Genomic DNA, 13,253 nt, shown 5'->3' on the forward strand with positions numbered 1-13,253 from the left:
GCAGAACTAAAATTCAGCTTTTATCAGCTGCATTTTATATGGCATTTTGAGAAAAGTAGGAATACTTTTTAATTAAGATTTGCCCATAAAAGACTCCTGTAAAGTAAACAAGCATGCTCAAGTACATAAGGAAACATGAACTCCGTTACTCTTGGTAATATGGTGCTAATTCATACAGGGCACTCACTGCTGTCATTTGTTAACTAAGTAGGTTTTAAGAGGTTAGGTTGGCCCTGCGTTTTCGTAACAACACAGGTGTATCAGATGAAATCCTTCCACAATGACTGCCGGGGTATCAGAAACACCAATGATTCATGTCCAACACTGTAAAGGCAGGAGAGGGAAGGAACCTCTGCGGACATGAGACAGCGCGTTTGAAGTACTGTTACGGGGAAGTTACTACTAAGTGGCTTCTTTCTAAATTCGGGGAAGAGGTGTCTGCCCGGCTGCCAGGCCGCTGGCCAGACGCACCCTCTGCCTCCCCACCTTGATTTATTCCTTTTTCTTTCGTCTGCTTTCAGGGCGCCAAGGGCAACATGGGTGAGCCCGGAGAGCCTGGACAGAAGGGGCGACAGGTGAGTACCCTCCACACCCCGTCCCGGCGGCCCCCGCTCCCCACGGCTGAGGGTACATCCACGGCCCTTTGCTCTTCCACAGGGAGATCCAGGCATCGAAGGCCCCATTGGATTCCCAGGACCCAAGGCAAGTTGCTGCGGACCCTGCCCGGGGGGCGGGGGACATGAGGACAAGCCAAGGGCTCCCTGGCTCCAGGCGGGGCCCGCCGCCGGCGTCGGGATGTGTCTGGCGTGGCCCACTGCTCCCGCCCCTGCCCCAAGGAAGTGAAGCGCTGCTGCATTTCCAGCGACGTCCCTCGTGGCGCCTCTGCACCCGAGCCTGACGACCACCACCCCACCCCCATCCCCCCCACCTCCCCATCCCCCCTTCTTCCCCCCCAGGCCTGCTGGGTCCCAGCGCACACACCCTGGTAACGCTGCTTTACTTTCCTTCCGACCTCAGGGTGTTCCTGGTTTCAAAGGAGAGAAGGTGAGACTGGGCTCTGGGCGGCCAGACCTCACACGGCCCCAACCCTGGCAGCAGTGTCCGGTAGCGAGCCAGGGGTCCGTGCTGGGGCATGGGACCCGGTGTCGTGCCGCTAGTAGCCTTCTGGGGCCGCTCTGGCCTCGTGTTTTGTCCAAGGGTAGACTTGGGCCCCTAAGGCAGTGGCGTCTGTGATGTGTTAGCAGCGCTAACTGGCCTCGTTTCCTCCCGTGCAGGGCGAGTTTGGAGCCGAAGGGCGGAAGGTGAGCAGACAGGCGGGCGGGGGCGGGGTGCCTGCCTCCCCACTGCTCAGAAGGAAGGAGCAGCGGGGCTAACGGGGTCCCTCCTCCCCTCTCCTCCAGGGCGCCCCCGGCCTGGCGGGCAAGAACGGGACGGATGGACAGAAGGTAGGGTGCTCTGGGGCTCCGTCCCCGGGCAGAGCAAGGGTGCCCGTGAACTGACAGCCACGCCCTCGAGACTCTCAGGTCCCTCCAGGGGCCAGGCCTCTGGGCCTCTCTGGCCACTGCGCACAACCTGTGGCTTGGGTGGCCCCTGGTTGCATCTACCCGGTGGACACAGGACACACAGGAACCTTGCAAGAGCGGAAGTGGACATTTGCTCCTGAAAAGCAGGGCCCGGCCTTGCAGGACTCTCCCTGCCTGTCCTGCAGACCCCACGTCTGGCCTGACTGGTGGTTCACACACGTGCACAGGTGCACACAAACAGCACACACACACACATGTCACAGGTGAGCACGCACCATGCATGCACACACACGTGCACACGCCTGGAGGGGGCACCACAGACACTCATGCTCCCGGCCGCACCCCGGAGACTCTGGACCACCACCCTGACAGCCACTGACGCACACGTCCACAGTGGGGTGCCCGGTGCACGTAGACCCGGCACCACTGACCTCTGTCGTCGGGGCCCATGTCCTCCGAATCCTGGCCTTGACGCATCTTCTGCTCCCCTCTTTTCCTTCAGGGCAAGTTGGGGCGCATCGGACCTCCTGGCTGCAAGGGAGACTCCGGGGATCGGGTGAGCACAGCGTTGCGGCTTTGCGTCGAGCCCCTGGCCCCGGGAGGTGCCAGGCGCCGGGCGGGGGTGGGGAGTGCAGCCACCAGCGCTGCAAGCTGCGGCGGGAAGCCAGTAGCTGGGCTCCTCCCTCCAGCCCCTCCCCCGCCTGTCCCGGGACCCCGCCAGTGTTCAGCCGGGGTTGGGGTCACAACATGACGAATGGCCTCAGCGGCTCCCGGGTCAGGTGGCGGGTGGCTGCTTCCAGAGTCCCGAGGGGCTCCCGTGCCAGCGGCTTGTCCGGTCTGCCCGCCCAGGCCGGGGGTCCCGGCAGCCAGTCCAGCGATGGGGTGCTGGTCACCCTCCCCCTGGTCAGCTGGCCCTGGCCCCACGGGGAAAATGCAAGCACAGCTCCCGGCCAGAGCCCCAGCACAACCCTCTCCCTTCTTGCAGGGCCCGGATGGTTACGTAGGGGAAGCCGGCAGCCCTGGCGAGCCAGGAGATCAAGGCTCCAAGGTAGGCAGCCTGGCCGAGGTGGCGGGCCGGCCAGAGCAGAGGGGGTCGCCACCCTCCTGGGGGCCTTCTCCCTGCCTGCAGCACCGGGCTGAGATGCCCAGCAGAGAGGCCCTGGCCCCGCAAACCGGGCAGGGGGCCGTGGGTGCCCACACAGGGGGACCTGCTCCACAGACGCGGGAGGGGAAGCGCACGCCCCCAGCCCCGCCGGGGTCCTGCCCCACTGCTGGCATCTGAAGAGCATGAGGCTGATTTCTCCAAACCCTTCCAGGGGGACCCTGGCCGCCCCGGACGCAGAGGGCCCCCGGGGGAAAGCGGGGCAAAAGGAAGCAAGGCAAGTGTTCCCGGCGGGCTCCGGCCGCACGCCCGTGGTGCCCCATGGCGGGGGGTGGGCAGGCAGGCCGGCCCTGGGTCCTGAGCGCCCCCAGCCTCTCTGTCCCTGCTGCCAGGTGACGGCGCACCGCACCGCGAGGGAGACACGGCCCCACCGGAGACGGCGGGCATGCGTCCGCACGGGCCGGGCTCTGCCCACAGCCGTCCGTGCGCCTGGGCAGATCACGGCCGTAGCTGAGCTGTCTCTTCCCCGCAGGGCTACCAAGGCAACACCGGAGCCCCCGGAAGTCCCGGCCTGAAAGGAGCCAAGGGTGGGCCTGGGCCCCGAGGCCCCAAAGGCGAGCCCGTGAGTTCACCTGCCCACAGGCCCTGGGCACCCTGGCCGGCCCGCCGCACCCTCCCACAGGGCTGCCTCGACGCGCGCTGCTCTGGGCCTCTGTGAGCCCAGCGTCCTCCGGCCTCTCCAGCTGAGCCTCCTGGCCCCCACACAGCAGCTGCCACGGAGGGCCGCTGGGGAGTGGCTTGCGGGGCCCAGGCACACCCCTGCCGGACGCTCGGTGCCCATGAAGTGGCCCCGGGGCCCCACCTTGCCCCCCCCGGCAGGACCCCCCGAGGGCTCAACCTAGACCCAGGCACACACTCTGCGGGTCCACACGGCGACCCCACTCAGCCGTCCCTGAGGGTCCTGCCACAGGGTGGGTGGAGCCCAGTCCCAGGGCTGACCCCCAGAGGGGACTCATCATCCCGATCCGGGGGGAACAGAGGGACTTCGCGAAGAGCTGGTCCAAGCTCGGTCCCAGTCACGTCACCTGAGCTCCTGGACTTACAAGCTCACCAGCCCCCATCATTTCCTAAATCCTCGTCTGGGACCAAACCGACCCAGCAGAGGACAGAGTCTCGGCTGAGGCCCTCAGGAGGGGCCCCCAGACCCCACAGCCAGAGTCCTTGTGGGGAGAACAGACTGGGGGGTTCCAGTGGGGCTCCCACGCTGGAACCCCACACTCCCACGTGCCTGTTCTCTGCAGGGGCGCAGGGGAGACCCTGGAACCAAGGGCAGCCCAGGCAGCGATGGCCCCAAGGGCGAGAAGGTGAGTGTCCGCACGGGGGAGCCTCGGGCACTGTCTGCCGTGTCTGTGTCTACACCGGAGTCTCACCGTGGTGCCAGTGGAGCCCCTGTGATGAGGGATGACCAACACCCCCTCCACGGTCCACCTAGGAGACAAAGGCAACCCCCGGGGCCTGACCGTCAGGGGGCGCTCCCTGCGGGGTCTGGGAGAGCAGGAGGCACTCCCTGATGAGAGGCCTGGGCAAGGACAGTCCCACGCACGTCATGCACAGCTGCTCCACCCCCCAGCGCCCCCCCCCCACGTGCTCCTGTAGCTGGCGCAGGAGGTCTTTGTGGTGAAATCCAAGGGCAGCCATTTCCCTGTGAGATGTGGGGGAAGGTCGCAAAGGAGGGGCTCCCTCCTCTGGGACTCGTGGCCCCTGCCCTGCTGCATGAGGCTGAGCGGGCAGGCCTGCTGTTCCAGCTCCACCCTCCACCGTCTGGGGCCTCATCCCCGGGGAGCTCATGATCCCCTCTCCTCACCTCCCGCAGACTAACCTGGCCTCTCTTCCCACAGGGGGACCCTGGCCCTGAGGGGCCCCGGGGCCTGGCTGGAGAGGTTGGCAACAAGGGAGCCAAGGCAAGTGGGGCAGCGGGTGGGCCGCCACAAAGGCCACATACCCTCCTGGGGTGGCACCGCCAGGGCCCCCTGCCCCTCTCCTGCCCTCCGCCCTGCAGACCCTGCCTGGGGCCACTGGGGTCAGGGCTAAGGACCTCATGGAGGGCAGCAGGGCCCCCTGCCCTTGCCGAGGTCCACAGTGAGTGACAACAGGGTCTCTGAAGCGCCCTCGTCTCTTTTCTTTCCAGGGAGACCGAGGTTTACCTGGACCCAGAGGTCCCCAGGGGACTGTTGGAGAGCCCGGGAAGCAGGTCAGTAGCAGGATGCCTGGGAGGGCCCATGGCTTTGGGTCCTCCTGTCCTCGGGTGGGCAGGATACTGTCCGCACAGTAAACCTGGGCAGCGGGAGAGGGAGCCGAAGGCCCCCATGCACCTCATACCATCATCCTGCCCTGAGGGGTCAGGCTTTACCTGGGGGGGGGGGGGATGTGCCAGGGGGAGCCGGGACGTGGCACGCGGAGAGGAGAGACCCTCGGGACGGCCAGCCCTGCAGGGCAGCGATGCTGCCTGGGGGTCAGAGCTGGATGAGGTCAGCCCCATCTGTGCCGACTCCCTGCTTCCTTTCTGCCCTCAGGGATCTCGGGGAGACCCTGGGGACGCTGGCCCCCGCGGAGACTCAGGAGAGCCTGGCCCCAAGGTATGCCCCCTCCCCACCCGGCAGGCAGCATGGGCCAGGGCTCCTGAGTAAGGCTGCCGGGAGCATGCCGGCCCTGCCCCCTTGGTGAGGGAGGACATCAGGGGCCTGGGCAGCAACCTCCCACCCCAGCCCGTGTTCTCACCCTCAGGGGTGGCGTGTCCTCCCAAGGCGGGCCCTGCCCACCCACCCCCAGTCCAGGCCGACTGACTCAGTCTCCACCTTTTCCACTGGCCCTGCCCTGACTGGCCTCCCGTGTCCCCCAGGGAGACCCCGGCAGGCCTGGCTTCAGCTATCCGGGACCCCGAGGAGCACCTGTAAGTCCTGGGGTGGGACAGGGACTGGGGGAGGGGGCGGGCATTGTCGGGAGGGCCCTGACTGGAAGGTTCCTGCTAGCTCCTGCCAGGGCCCCCCGCCGGGCCCAGGGTGAGGCTGGGGTGGGGCGGGGGGGCCATCAAGAGCAGAGGCGGGTCCCCTGGGAATCTCAGACGTTCTCCCATAGCCTCTGCGGCTCTGTACAGATTTCGATACCCAAGCCCACCCGTCAGGGAAGGGAGGGGGCTGCACAGCCATCAGTCCTCAGCTCAGTGCTGAGTGACCCCTGTGCTTGCTTCCCAGGGAGAGAAAGGCGAGCCTGGCCTCCGCGGCCCCGAGGTACGTACCGCGGGGCGGTCTGTGCAGCGGGCCTCTGTGCTGAGCTCTGCTGGTGGGAGCGGGCCGCGCCCTGAAATGCCGCCGTGTGGGGCTGCATCTGACCGCCCCGCACTGCTGAGTACAGGTTCCTCCTGAAAAGGCGTGTTCCTCTTGGGCAGATCCCTGGAGGGCTGGGGGGCGGCAGGGAGCAGTGCCAGCTGCCGAGCTCTCTGCGTTGTTAACACGGGTGTCCTGTGTCACAGGGGGGCAGAGGTGACTTCGGGTCCAAAGGAGAACCCGGGAGGAAAGGCCAGAAGGGCGAGCCTGTGAGTACCTCTGCTGCCTGTTGACGGTTGCCGGGGGCAGGGCCGCGTGGGGGGACCACCCAAGGTACTGCCGGAGCCCACCTGCCCGTTTCCTTCTCAGGCAGATCCTGGTCCCCCTGGTGAGCCAGGCCCGCGGGGGCAGAGAGGAGCGCCAGGACCCGAGGTAGGTCAGTTGCCCATCCCTTTGGCCCTCGGGCCACAGTCCCTGGGCCAGCCAGGCCAACAGGCAGCCCGAACCATGCAGGGGTCCTGGAGTGGCCGCGTGAGAACAAGTCCAGCCCTCCCAGCCTCGGCCATGACAGGTGTCACATCTCACAGATACCCTTCCTCCTTCCAGGGAGAGCCTGGCCCCCCAGGAGATCCCGGCCTCACGGTAGGTGTCAGTCGGGGTGGGACTCAGGGCCCTCCTCCCTCTTAAAAATCTGAAGGGCAGGTCAGCAGGGGTGAGGTCAGAGCAGGAGGTGGGCAGGGGCCACAGGCTTCCTGCAGAAGCGCTTCCAGCCCCTCCCCAGGGTTTGTGCTCTGGGCTGGGGGCTGACCCCGCTGTGTCACAGGAGTGCGACGTCATGACCTACGTGAGGGAGACGTGCGGGTGCTGTGGTGAGTCGTGGCCCCCGCGCGGCTGGACTGGGACACTTGTGTCCTCGGGGGCTCTTGTCCCGGGGTCAGGGTCATCCATCCGAGTCCTACCCTCCCGCTCACATTCACTGTTTCCCACGGTGCACCTGCCTGCACGCCCCTGGGGTCTTAGGCTGTCTCCCTGGGCCGGGGGTCAGCGCTGTCACCCGCCCGCCCCTCCGCTCAGCCCTCCCCGCCTGCTCGCCCCGCCCCGCCTGCTCGCCCCGCCCTCCGCTCGCCACGCCCCCCGCTCACCCCGCCCCGCACGCTCACCCCGCCCCCCGCAGACTGTGAGAAGCGCTGTGGCGCTCTGGACGTGGTGTTCGTCATCGACAGCTCCGAGAGCATCGGCTACACCAACTTCACCCTGGAGAAGAACTTCGTCATCAACGTGGTCAACAGGCTGGGGGCCATCGCCAAGGACCCCAAGTCGGAGACGGGTCAGCGGCCCCGCAGTGGGGTGGGGGTCCGGCGGGGCAGGGCTCGAGCAGAGGGGCCGCAGGACGCCTGAAGTCCGGATAGAAATCCACGGGAGGGGTCCCGGAGGGGTCCTAGCCCTGCCGAGGGCCGCCCTCACGCCCGCGCCCGCCCGCAGGGACCCGCGTGGGCGTCGTGCAGTACAGCCACGACGGCACCTTCGAGGCCATCCAGCTGGACGACGAGCGCATCGACTCACTCTCCAGCTTCAAGGAGGCCGTCAAGAACCTTGAGTGGATCGCGGGCGGCACCTGGACGCCCTCGGCCCTCAAGTTCGCCTACAACCAGCTCATCAAGGAGAGCCGGCGCCAGAAGACCCGCGTGTTCGCGGTGGTCATCACGGACGGCCGCCACGACCCCCGCGACGACGACCTCAACCTGCGGGCGCTGTGCAACCACGACGTGACGGTGACGGCCATCGGCATCGGGGACATGTTCCACGAGAAGCACGAGAGCGAGAACCTGTACTCCATCGCCTGCGACAAGCCGCAGCAGGTGCGCAACATGACGCTCTTCTCCGACCTGGTGGCCGAGAAGTTCATCGACGACATGGAGGACGTGTTGTGCCCGGGTGAGTCCGGAGGAGAGCAGGGGAGGGGCGCGCGGCCGGGGAGGGGCCGGGTCTCCGCAGGCCTCCAAGGGAGCCACCGGGACCCCCGCCTCTTTTCCTCTCTCCTAGACCCCCAGATCGTGTGCCCGGACCTTCCCTGCCAAACAGGTAACGCGGGCGCCACTGGCCCCCCAGGCAAGCCGGCAGCCAGGGCCGGGGGGAGGGCCGTGCAGGGACCCTAGGAATTGCCGCCGCAGCCGCCCCAGCGAGAAGCCTCAGATTCCAGACCCGCGGTGGCCCGGCTCCGGGACCCCGGCACTTCCGAGGAGGGGCTGGGGGTGCAGTTGACGTCTGGAGTCACTCGGCCGCCCCACCCACCTGGCGCATGTCAGGAGGGGGTGCGCTAAGCTCTCGGGCCGCTGGTCTCGAACACAGATTCACGGCCTCGTGGGCTGAGGTGCCCAGAGGCACAGACACCCCAGGGCCACCCCGGTCCTGCAGGCGGAAGCCCTGGATCCAGTAAGTGAAATGGCTGGTCTTAAACCCTCAGGGAGGCGAACGCATCCACAGCCACGGGGGCGGCTGCAGAGCGGGCCCCTGCCCTGACGCCCTGAGCTGCTGCCTGGCGGCTGGGGTTTGGTCTTCCCTCCGGAGCAGACATGTTTAGGGGGCCGTGCCTCGAGCCCTACGTGGTTGCACTAGAGCGGGAGGCTGGGGGCTGGGGACCCACGGAGGCTGCCCCCAAGGGGTCCCTCGGGGCGGGGAAGGGGCAGGATGCGTCAACCAGCTCCTCTGGGCATTCTGCTGCTGCCTCGGAGGGGCCCCTGGGGCCGGCTCTGGGTGGTGGGGGCCCCGCAGCAGGCGGGGGGCAGGGTGAGTCGGGCTGGACCGTTGGCAGGTCCCACACTGATGGGAACCTTGGGGCCTGCGTCCACATCCGTGTCTGCCACGAGGTCAGCGGTCCGGCAGCCTCCTCCCAGGCGTCAGGGGGCCCCGGGCAGGTTCAAAGGCACCAAGGCAGCCTGAGGTAAGGGACCGTGTTGAGTTGGGGACAGGGGTCCGCACACTCATTCTGACAGAGAACTGCCAAGGAAGTGCTCGCCGAGATTGCACCAGTGACTGTGCCATGGCCATTGGCAAGCTGTGGGGTCATCCCAGAGACGGCCTGGGCCTGGGGTCCCCAGAGCCAGCTGAAGACGGTTGTGTGTGGCGCCCAGAGCCACCCCAAACCCCAGAGGCTGGCCCAATAGCGCCAACCCCAGTCTCCCCCGGGGGCTAAAGAGGGTGGGGTCCGCGCAGAGACCCAACTAACCCCTGGTCTGTGCCCCTGCCTTCAGGGCGCCTGACTCCTCCCAGGCTGCGGTCCCGTGGTCAGCTTGGCCCCTCGAGGGCAGAAACCTGACCCAGCCCCTGGTGCCAGGGCCCAGCGGTGATTTTGCTGGGGAAGCTGTGAGTTTCTCGCCATGGGGAGTCCGCTGAGGGTCTCTGTAGATGTTCCTTATCAAGCTGAGGGTGGCCCCCCATTCCTAGGTACTGAGAGTCTGTCGTGAACGAGTGTGGGATTTTGTCAGATGCTTTTTCTGCACCTGTTGATATGATCAGGTGGTTTTTCTTCTTTAGCTTGCTGATGTGGTGGATTGTGTTCATTGAGTTTTGAGTGTTGAACCAGCCTTCCAAGACCTGGGATAGATTCCACTTGGTCATGATGTATAAAACATATATATTGTTAGAGTTGATTGCTAATATTTTATTGAGGATTTTTGCATCTGTGTTTGTGAGACATCTTGGGCTGTCGTGTCCTTTCTTGTGATGTCTTTGCTTTTGATGCTAGAGTAGTGCTGGTGATCTCACTTCCCCTGAGCCTCCAGGACCTGACAGTGAAAGGGAACAGCCCCCTTAGGGACCCCTCCCCTGTTCTCCTAAGTCCCCCCTCTGCTAAACTCACAACCTCATTCTCCTTTAAAGTGATTTGAAATTTCCTAGTAAATTAGACATTGTGACCAGAAGGGAAGAAAGTAAATGTTATCTACAGAATATGCTTTTACAAATGACCTCCTTGACACGAGTGGACTCTGGCATGCTCGCTGAGGGCTGAGCAGATGGGGCGCTGTGTGGACGCCGCCTGCTCTGGCACGGCCCTGACCTACTGGACCAAATGGCCCCTTCCACCCAGAGGCTCAGCCGCATCTGGGCTTGGAGCAAGCCAGGTGGGCAGCTCAGCTGGGACAGAACCACGAGGCTGTCAAAGAGAAACAAAGGCAGACACCAGTCAAAGGCGGCCAAGGCAGGTTTTCTTCCGCGACAGCTGCTGCAGGAGGGGGAGAGCCAGGGGGACCTGAGCCCTGCTCCCCACGCCAAGGCAGGAGGCTCCGGAAGGCTGGGCGCCCCAAAGGAAGGGCGCGGGGCAGGGCTGGGGCCGTGAGGCCAGGCCACCCGGGCGCGCTAACTGGACGTGCCCTTGGCACCCTGCGGACAGGAGGCCGTGGTGCGCCTGGAGCGAGGGGCCCGGAGGGTAGGCCCTGACCTGCCCTGGACGTGACAGGATGGGGAGAGCGTGGGGCGCGCTGAGCATTTGCTCCCTGGTCCTCGGGGCAACGGCTCCAGGCGGGGAGGTTTACGTCTGACGGTGAAGGGTGGAGGAGGATTTGTAACCACAAGCCGGCGAGAAACCGCCCTGAGAGGGACTCCAGGGACCCCCACCTATCGCCAGGCGGGGCTGGAACAGGCAGGGAATTCTCCCCGCAGTGCTGAGCGTTTTAAGGGGGCTGGGGTCGTCCCTGGGCAGGGCCCTGAGCTGCCAGCAGCCGCCACAACCTGGTTAGTCTCAGCAGCCGTCTGTGCCAAGAGTCTTGCAGTTCTCGAGCTTCTGTTCCCCGTCTCCTCCGGGCTCCCCGAAGCCCCTTTATTTAGCTTTGGCACCCCGCGCTGACCATGCGGGAGCTGCAGCCTCCCCGGCTCCTCATCTGACGCCCTCGCTGAGCTCTTGGTCCCTCCTCATCTCCGAGGAGAGAGGCGGCTGGAGCCCCGATCACGCCGACCAAGTCCCTTAAAGACTTCTCTGGAATCCCCCGCAGATGGACCGCGGCCTGGCGGCGAGCCCCCGGTCACCTTCCTCCGCACGGAAGAGGGCCCGGACGCCTCCTTCCCCAGGACCATCCCCCTGATCCAACAGTTGCTAAACGCCACGGAGTTCACACAGGACCCAGCCGCCTACTCCAGGCTGGTGGCTGTGCTGGTCTACACCGCGGAGCGGGCCAAGTTCGCCACGGGCAGCGAGCGGCAGGACTGGATGGACCTGTTCATTGACACCTTTAAGCTGGTGCACAGGGACATCGTGGGCGACCCCGAGACCGTGCTGGCGCTCTGCTGAACCCCCGGGCTGCAGCCCCGCCGGCTGCATTAGCTCCCAGGCACTGCCTGCCTTACACTGCGGGGCTTAAGACAGCAGGAAGCTGTTCTCTTGGTCCGGAGGCCAGAAGCCCAAAAGGAAGGTGTCCCAGGGCCGCGCGCCCTCTGGGCCTCTAAGGGAGGGCCCTTCCTGCCTCTCCAGCTCCTGTCTCTGCCTCTGTGGACACATGGCCTCTCCCCTTCCCCCCACGCCCTGCCCCGGCCTGCCTCCTACAGGGACACTTGTGGCACTTAGGGCCAGATAATCCAGGAGAGTCTCCCCATTTCAAGGGAGTTATTAATTGAATTCCATCTGCAAAGTCCTTTTGCCATATAAGGTCATATTCACAGGCTCCAGGATTAGGACGTAGGCATCTCTTGGGGACCGTTATTTAGCCAAAAAGAAAGAGGGAAGACCAGAGCCTCATAAGCAACTCCAACTCCCGGCTTCACCTCTGGCCTCTGTGCCCAGGTCACCCCTTGTGCACTTCTCTCGTCCCCCTGGTTGATACATTGAGAAACCCCCCCAAACCAGCAGTCCCTGCGTTTCTGACTCTGACCGCAGGGACTTACAGGCCCAGGGGCACACAGGGAACTCGCTGGGCAGTTTCAGCTCTAGCTCCAGCCCTGTGGGTTTAAAGCCAAAGCTGCTCTTCATCTGCACTGCCATATAAATAAGCTCCTTTAAAAAAAAAAAAAAATCTGCCAGAAACACTCGCTCCTCCGCGGGTAGCCCAGTACTGCAGGCGACACACCAAGAGTGTCCTTCAGGTGTTGTGAGCGCATCTCATACATTCTATAAAAGCTGCAAAACGAGGAGTGTGAATGTGTGCTGTGGTCAGCGACTTGCTGAGGCCAACTGCTGGCTCGCCTGGACCTCGGGGGTTGCCCATGCAGTGGGGCACCTGGGGCCTGCGGGGCCCAAGCGGGATCCTGAGCCCCTCGTGGTTGGTGCCACAGGTCAGGAGCTCCTTCAGATGGGATCGCTGTGCTCCCGGCCCTGGCTCAGCACGCCTGGGCTGTGACCAGAGCCCTTTCCTGCCCCGGTCAGGAGGGTGCCCATGGGGCTGAGGAGCTGGACCCATGAGGGAGGACCAGCCCCGCCCCTGCCGAGCCCCGTTGGCCGTTAGAGCTGAGATCTCAGCAGTGCCTTGGGCGAGGGGCTTGGCTGCACGCTCCTGGACGGAGACCCAGCCTGTGGTCCCGCGTGTGGAGCAGGTTTTCAGGCTGTGCAGAGGCGCCCATGTCCCTCAGAGGCCCAGCCTCAGCCCTGGTGGCAGGCTTGCCCTCACACTGTCCAGCATGTCCTGGGCTGGTGACTGGCCGGATGAGGGCAAGGGTCTCAGGTAACAGGGAGTCACCCGGGCTGCCACAGGGGTCTGGCCACACCTGTGCCCACTGCCCACCAAAGCCTTGGCCAGTTGAGGGGACACAGGCCCCTTCTCTCCCTGATGCTCCCAGGGCTGAGAGAGATACGGCCCAGCCTCCAGAGGTGGGTCCTTGCGTCTGGGGATCTTCCTGAGGTCTTTTTACACGATCACAGGTGTGATGACACCTCTCTCTCCCACTCCTACTCCCCATGGACCGTGGTCCTTTGGGGCACATCCAATTCTTGGGCCAAAAGAAGGGGCTTTACTGATCCCTGCCTGCCTGCCCGCGAGGCCTGAAGGAGGTCGCTGGGCAGAGATGGTGCTGGGAGAGTGGAAGGGGACCCCTCAGCCTCAGGTTTGGGGACATTTCCTGGTGGGAGCACAGCCAGGAGAGACGGTGTCGGTCCCAGGGAGACAGGGTAGGAGCCTGGACCCACGTCCTGGGCGCTGTGGAGGGCTCCCGACCGCCGGTGATCTTGGGTGAAGCTCCAGCGGTCTGAGTGGCTCCTGTGGACGGGTGCGCGCAGAGAGGCGGGCACGGGGCGTGGCCTGGGCGGGCGTGGCCCGGGGGGCGCGGCTGGGGCGGGGCAGCGGGGCCTCACCCAGGTCGCCCGCGCACCACCCCGTCTCGCCC

The 13,253-nt window shown here is 65.2% G+C and overlaps 1 protein-coding gene across 1 annotated transcript in view; it reads left to right on the forward strand.

The window, feature by feature from the left end:
- The window catches only part of COL6A2 (collagen type VI alpha 2 chain), a 37,242-nt gene that overhangs the window by 22,901 nt on the left and 1,088 nt on the right, over positions 1 to 13,253 (forward strand). The window contains exons 6-27 of the mRNA XM_059921754.1: positions 522 to 575; positions 658 to 702; positions 1,018 to 1,044; positions 1,275 to 1,301; positions 1,401 to 1,445; positions 2,026 to 2,079; positions 2,509 to 2,571; positions 2,840 to 2,902; positions 3,158 to 3,247; positions 3,927 to 3,989; positions 4,524 to 4,590; positions 4,818 to 4,876; positions 5,199 to 5,261; positions 5,525 to 5,575; positions 5,877 to 5,912; positions 6,155 to 6,217; positions 6,318 to 6,380; positions 6,555 to 6,590; positions 6,772 to 6,817; positions 7,123 to 7,275; positions 7,431 to 7,883; positions 7,992 to 8,030. Coding sequence (XP_059777737.1) covers positions 522 to 575; positions 658 to 702; positions 1,018 to 1,044; positions 1,275 to 1,301; positions 1,401 to 1,445; positions 2,026 to 2,079; positions 2,509 to 2,571; positions 2,840 to 2,902; positions 3,158 to 3,247; positions 3,927 to 3,989; positions 4,524 to 4,590; positions 4,818 to 4,876; positions 5,199 to 5,261; positions 5,525 to 5,575; positions 5,877 to 5,912; positions 6,155 to 6,217; positions 6,318 to 6,380; positions 6,555 to 6,590; positions 6,772 to 6,817; positions 7,123 to 7,275; positions 7,431 to 7,883; positions 7,992 to 8,030 — 1,660 coding nt within the window. The remainder of the gene's footprint in view (positions 1 to 521; positions 576 to 657; positions 703 to 1,017; positions 1,045 to 1,274; positions 1,302 to 1,400; positions 1,446 to 2,025; positions 2,080 to 2,508; positions 2,572 to 2,839; positions 2,903 to 3,157; positions 3,248 to 3,926; positions 3,990 to 4,523; positions 4,591 to 4,817; positions 4,877 to 5,198; positions 5,262 to 5,524; positions 5,576 to 5,876; positions 5,913 to 6,154; positions 6,218 to 6,317; positions 6,381 to 6,554; positions 6,591 to 6,771; positions 6,818 to 7,122; positions 7,276 to 7,430; positions 7,884 to 7,991; positions 8,031 to 13,253) is intronic.

The sequence above is a fragment of the Balaenoptera ricei genome, chromosome 4 (assembly GCF_028023285.1).
Source record: "Balaenoptera ricei isolate mBalRic1 chromosome 4, mBalRic1.hap2, whole genome shotgun sequence".
In the NCBI taxonomy this organism is placed as follows: Eukaryota; Metazoa; Chordata; class Mammalia; order Artiodactyla; family Balaenopteridae; genus Balaenoptera; species Balaenoptera ricei.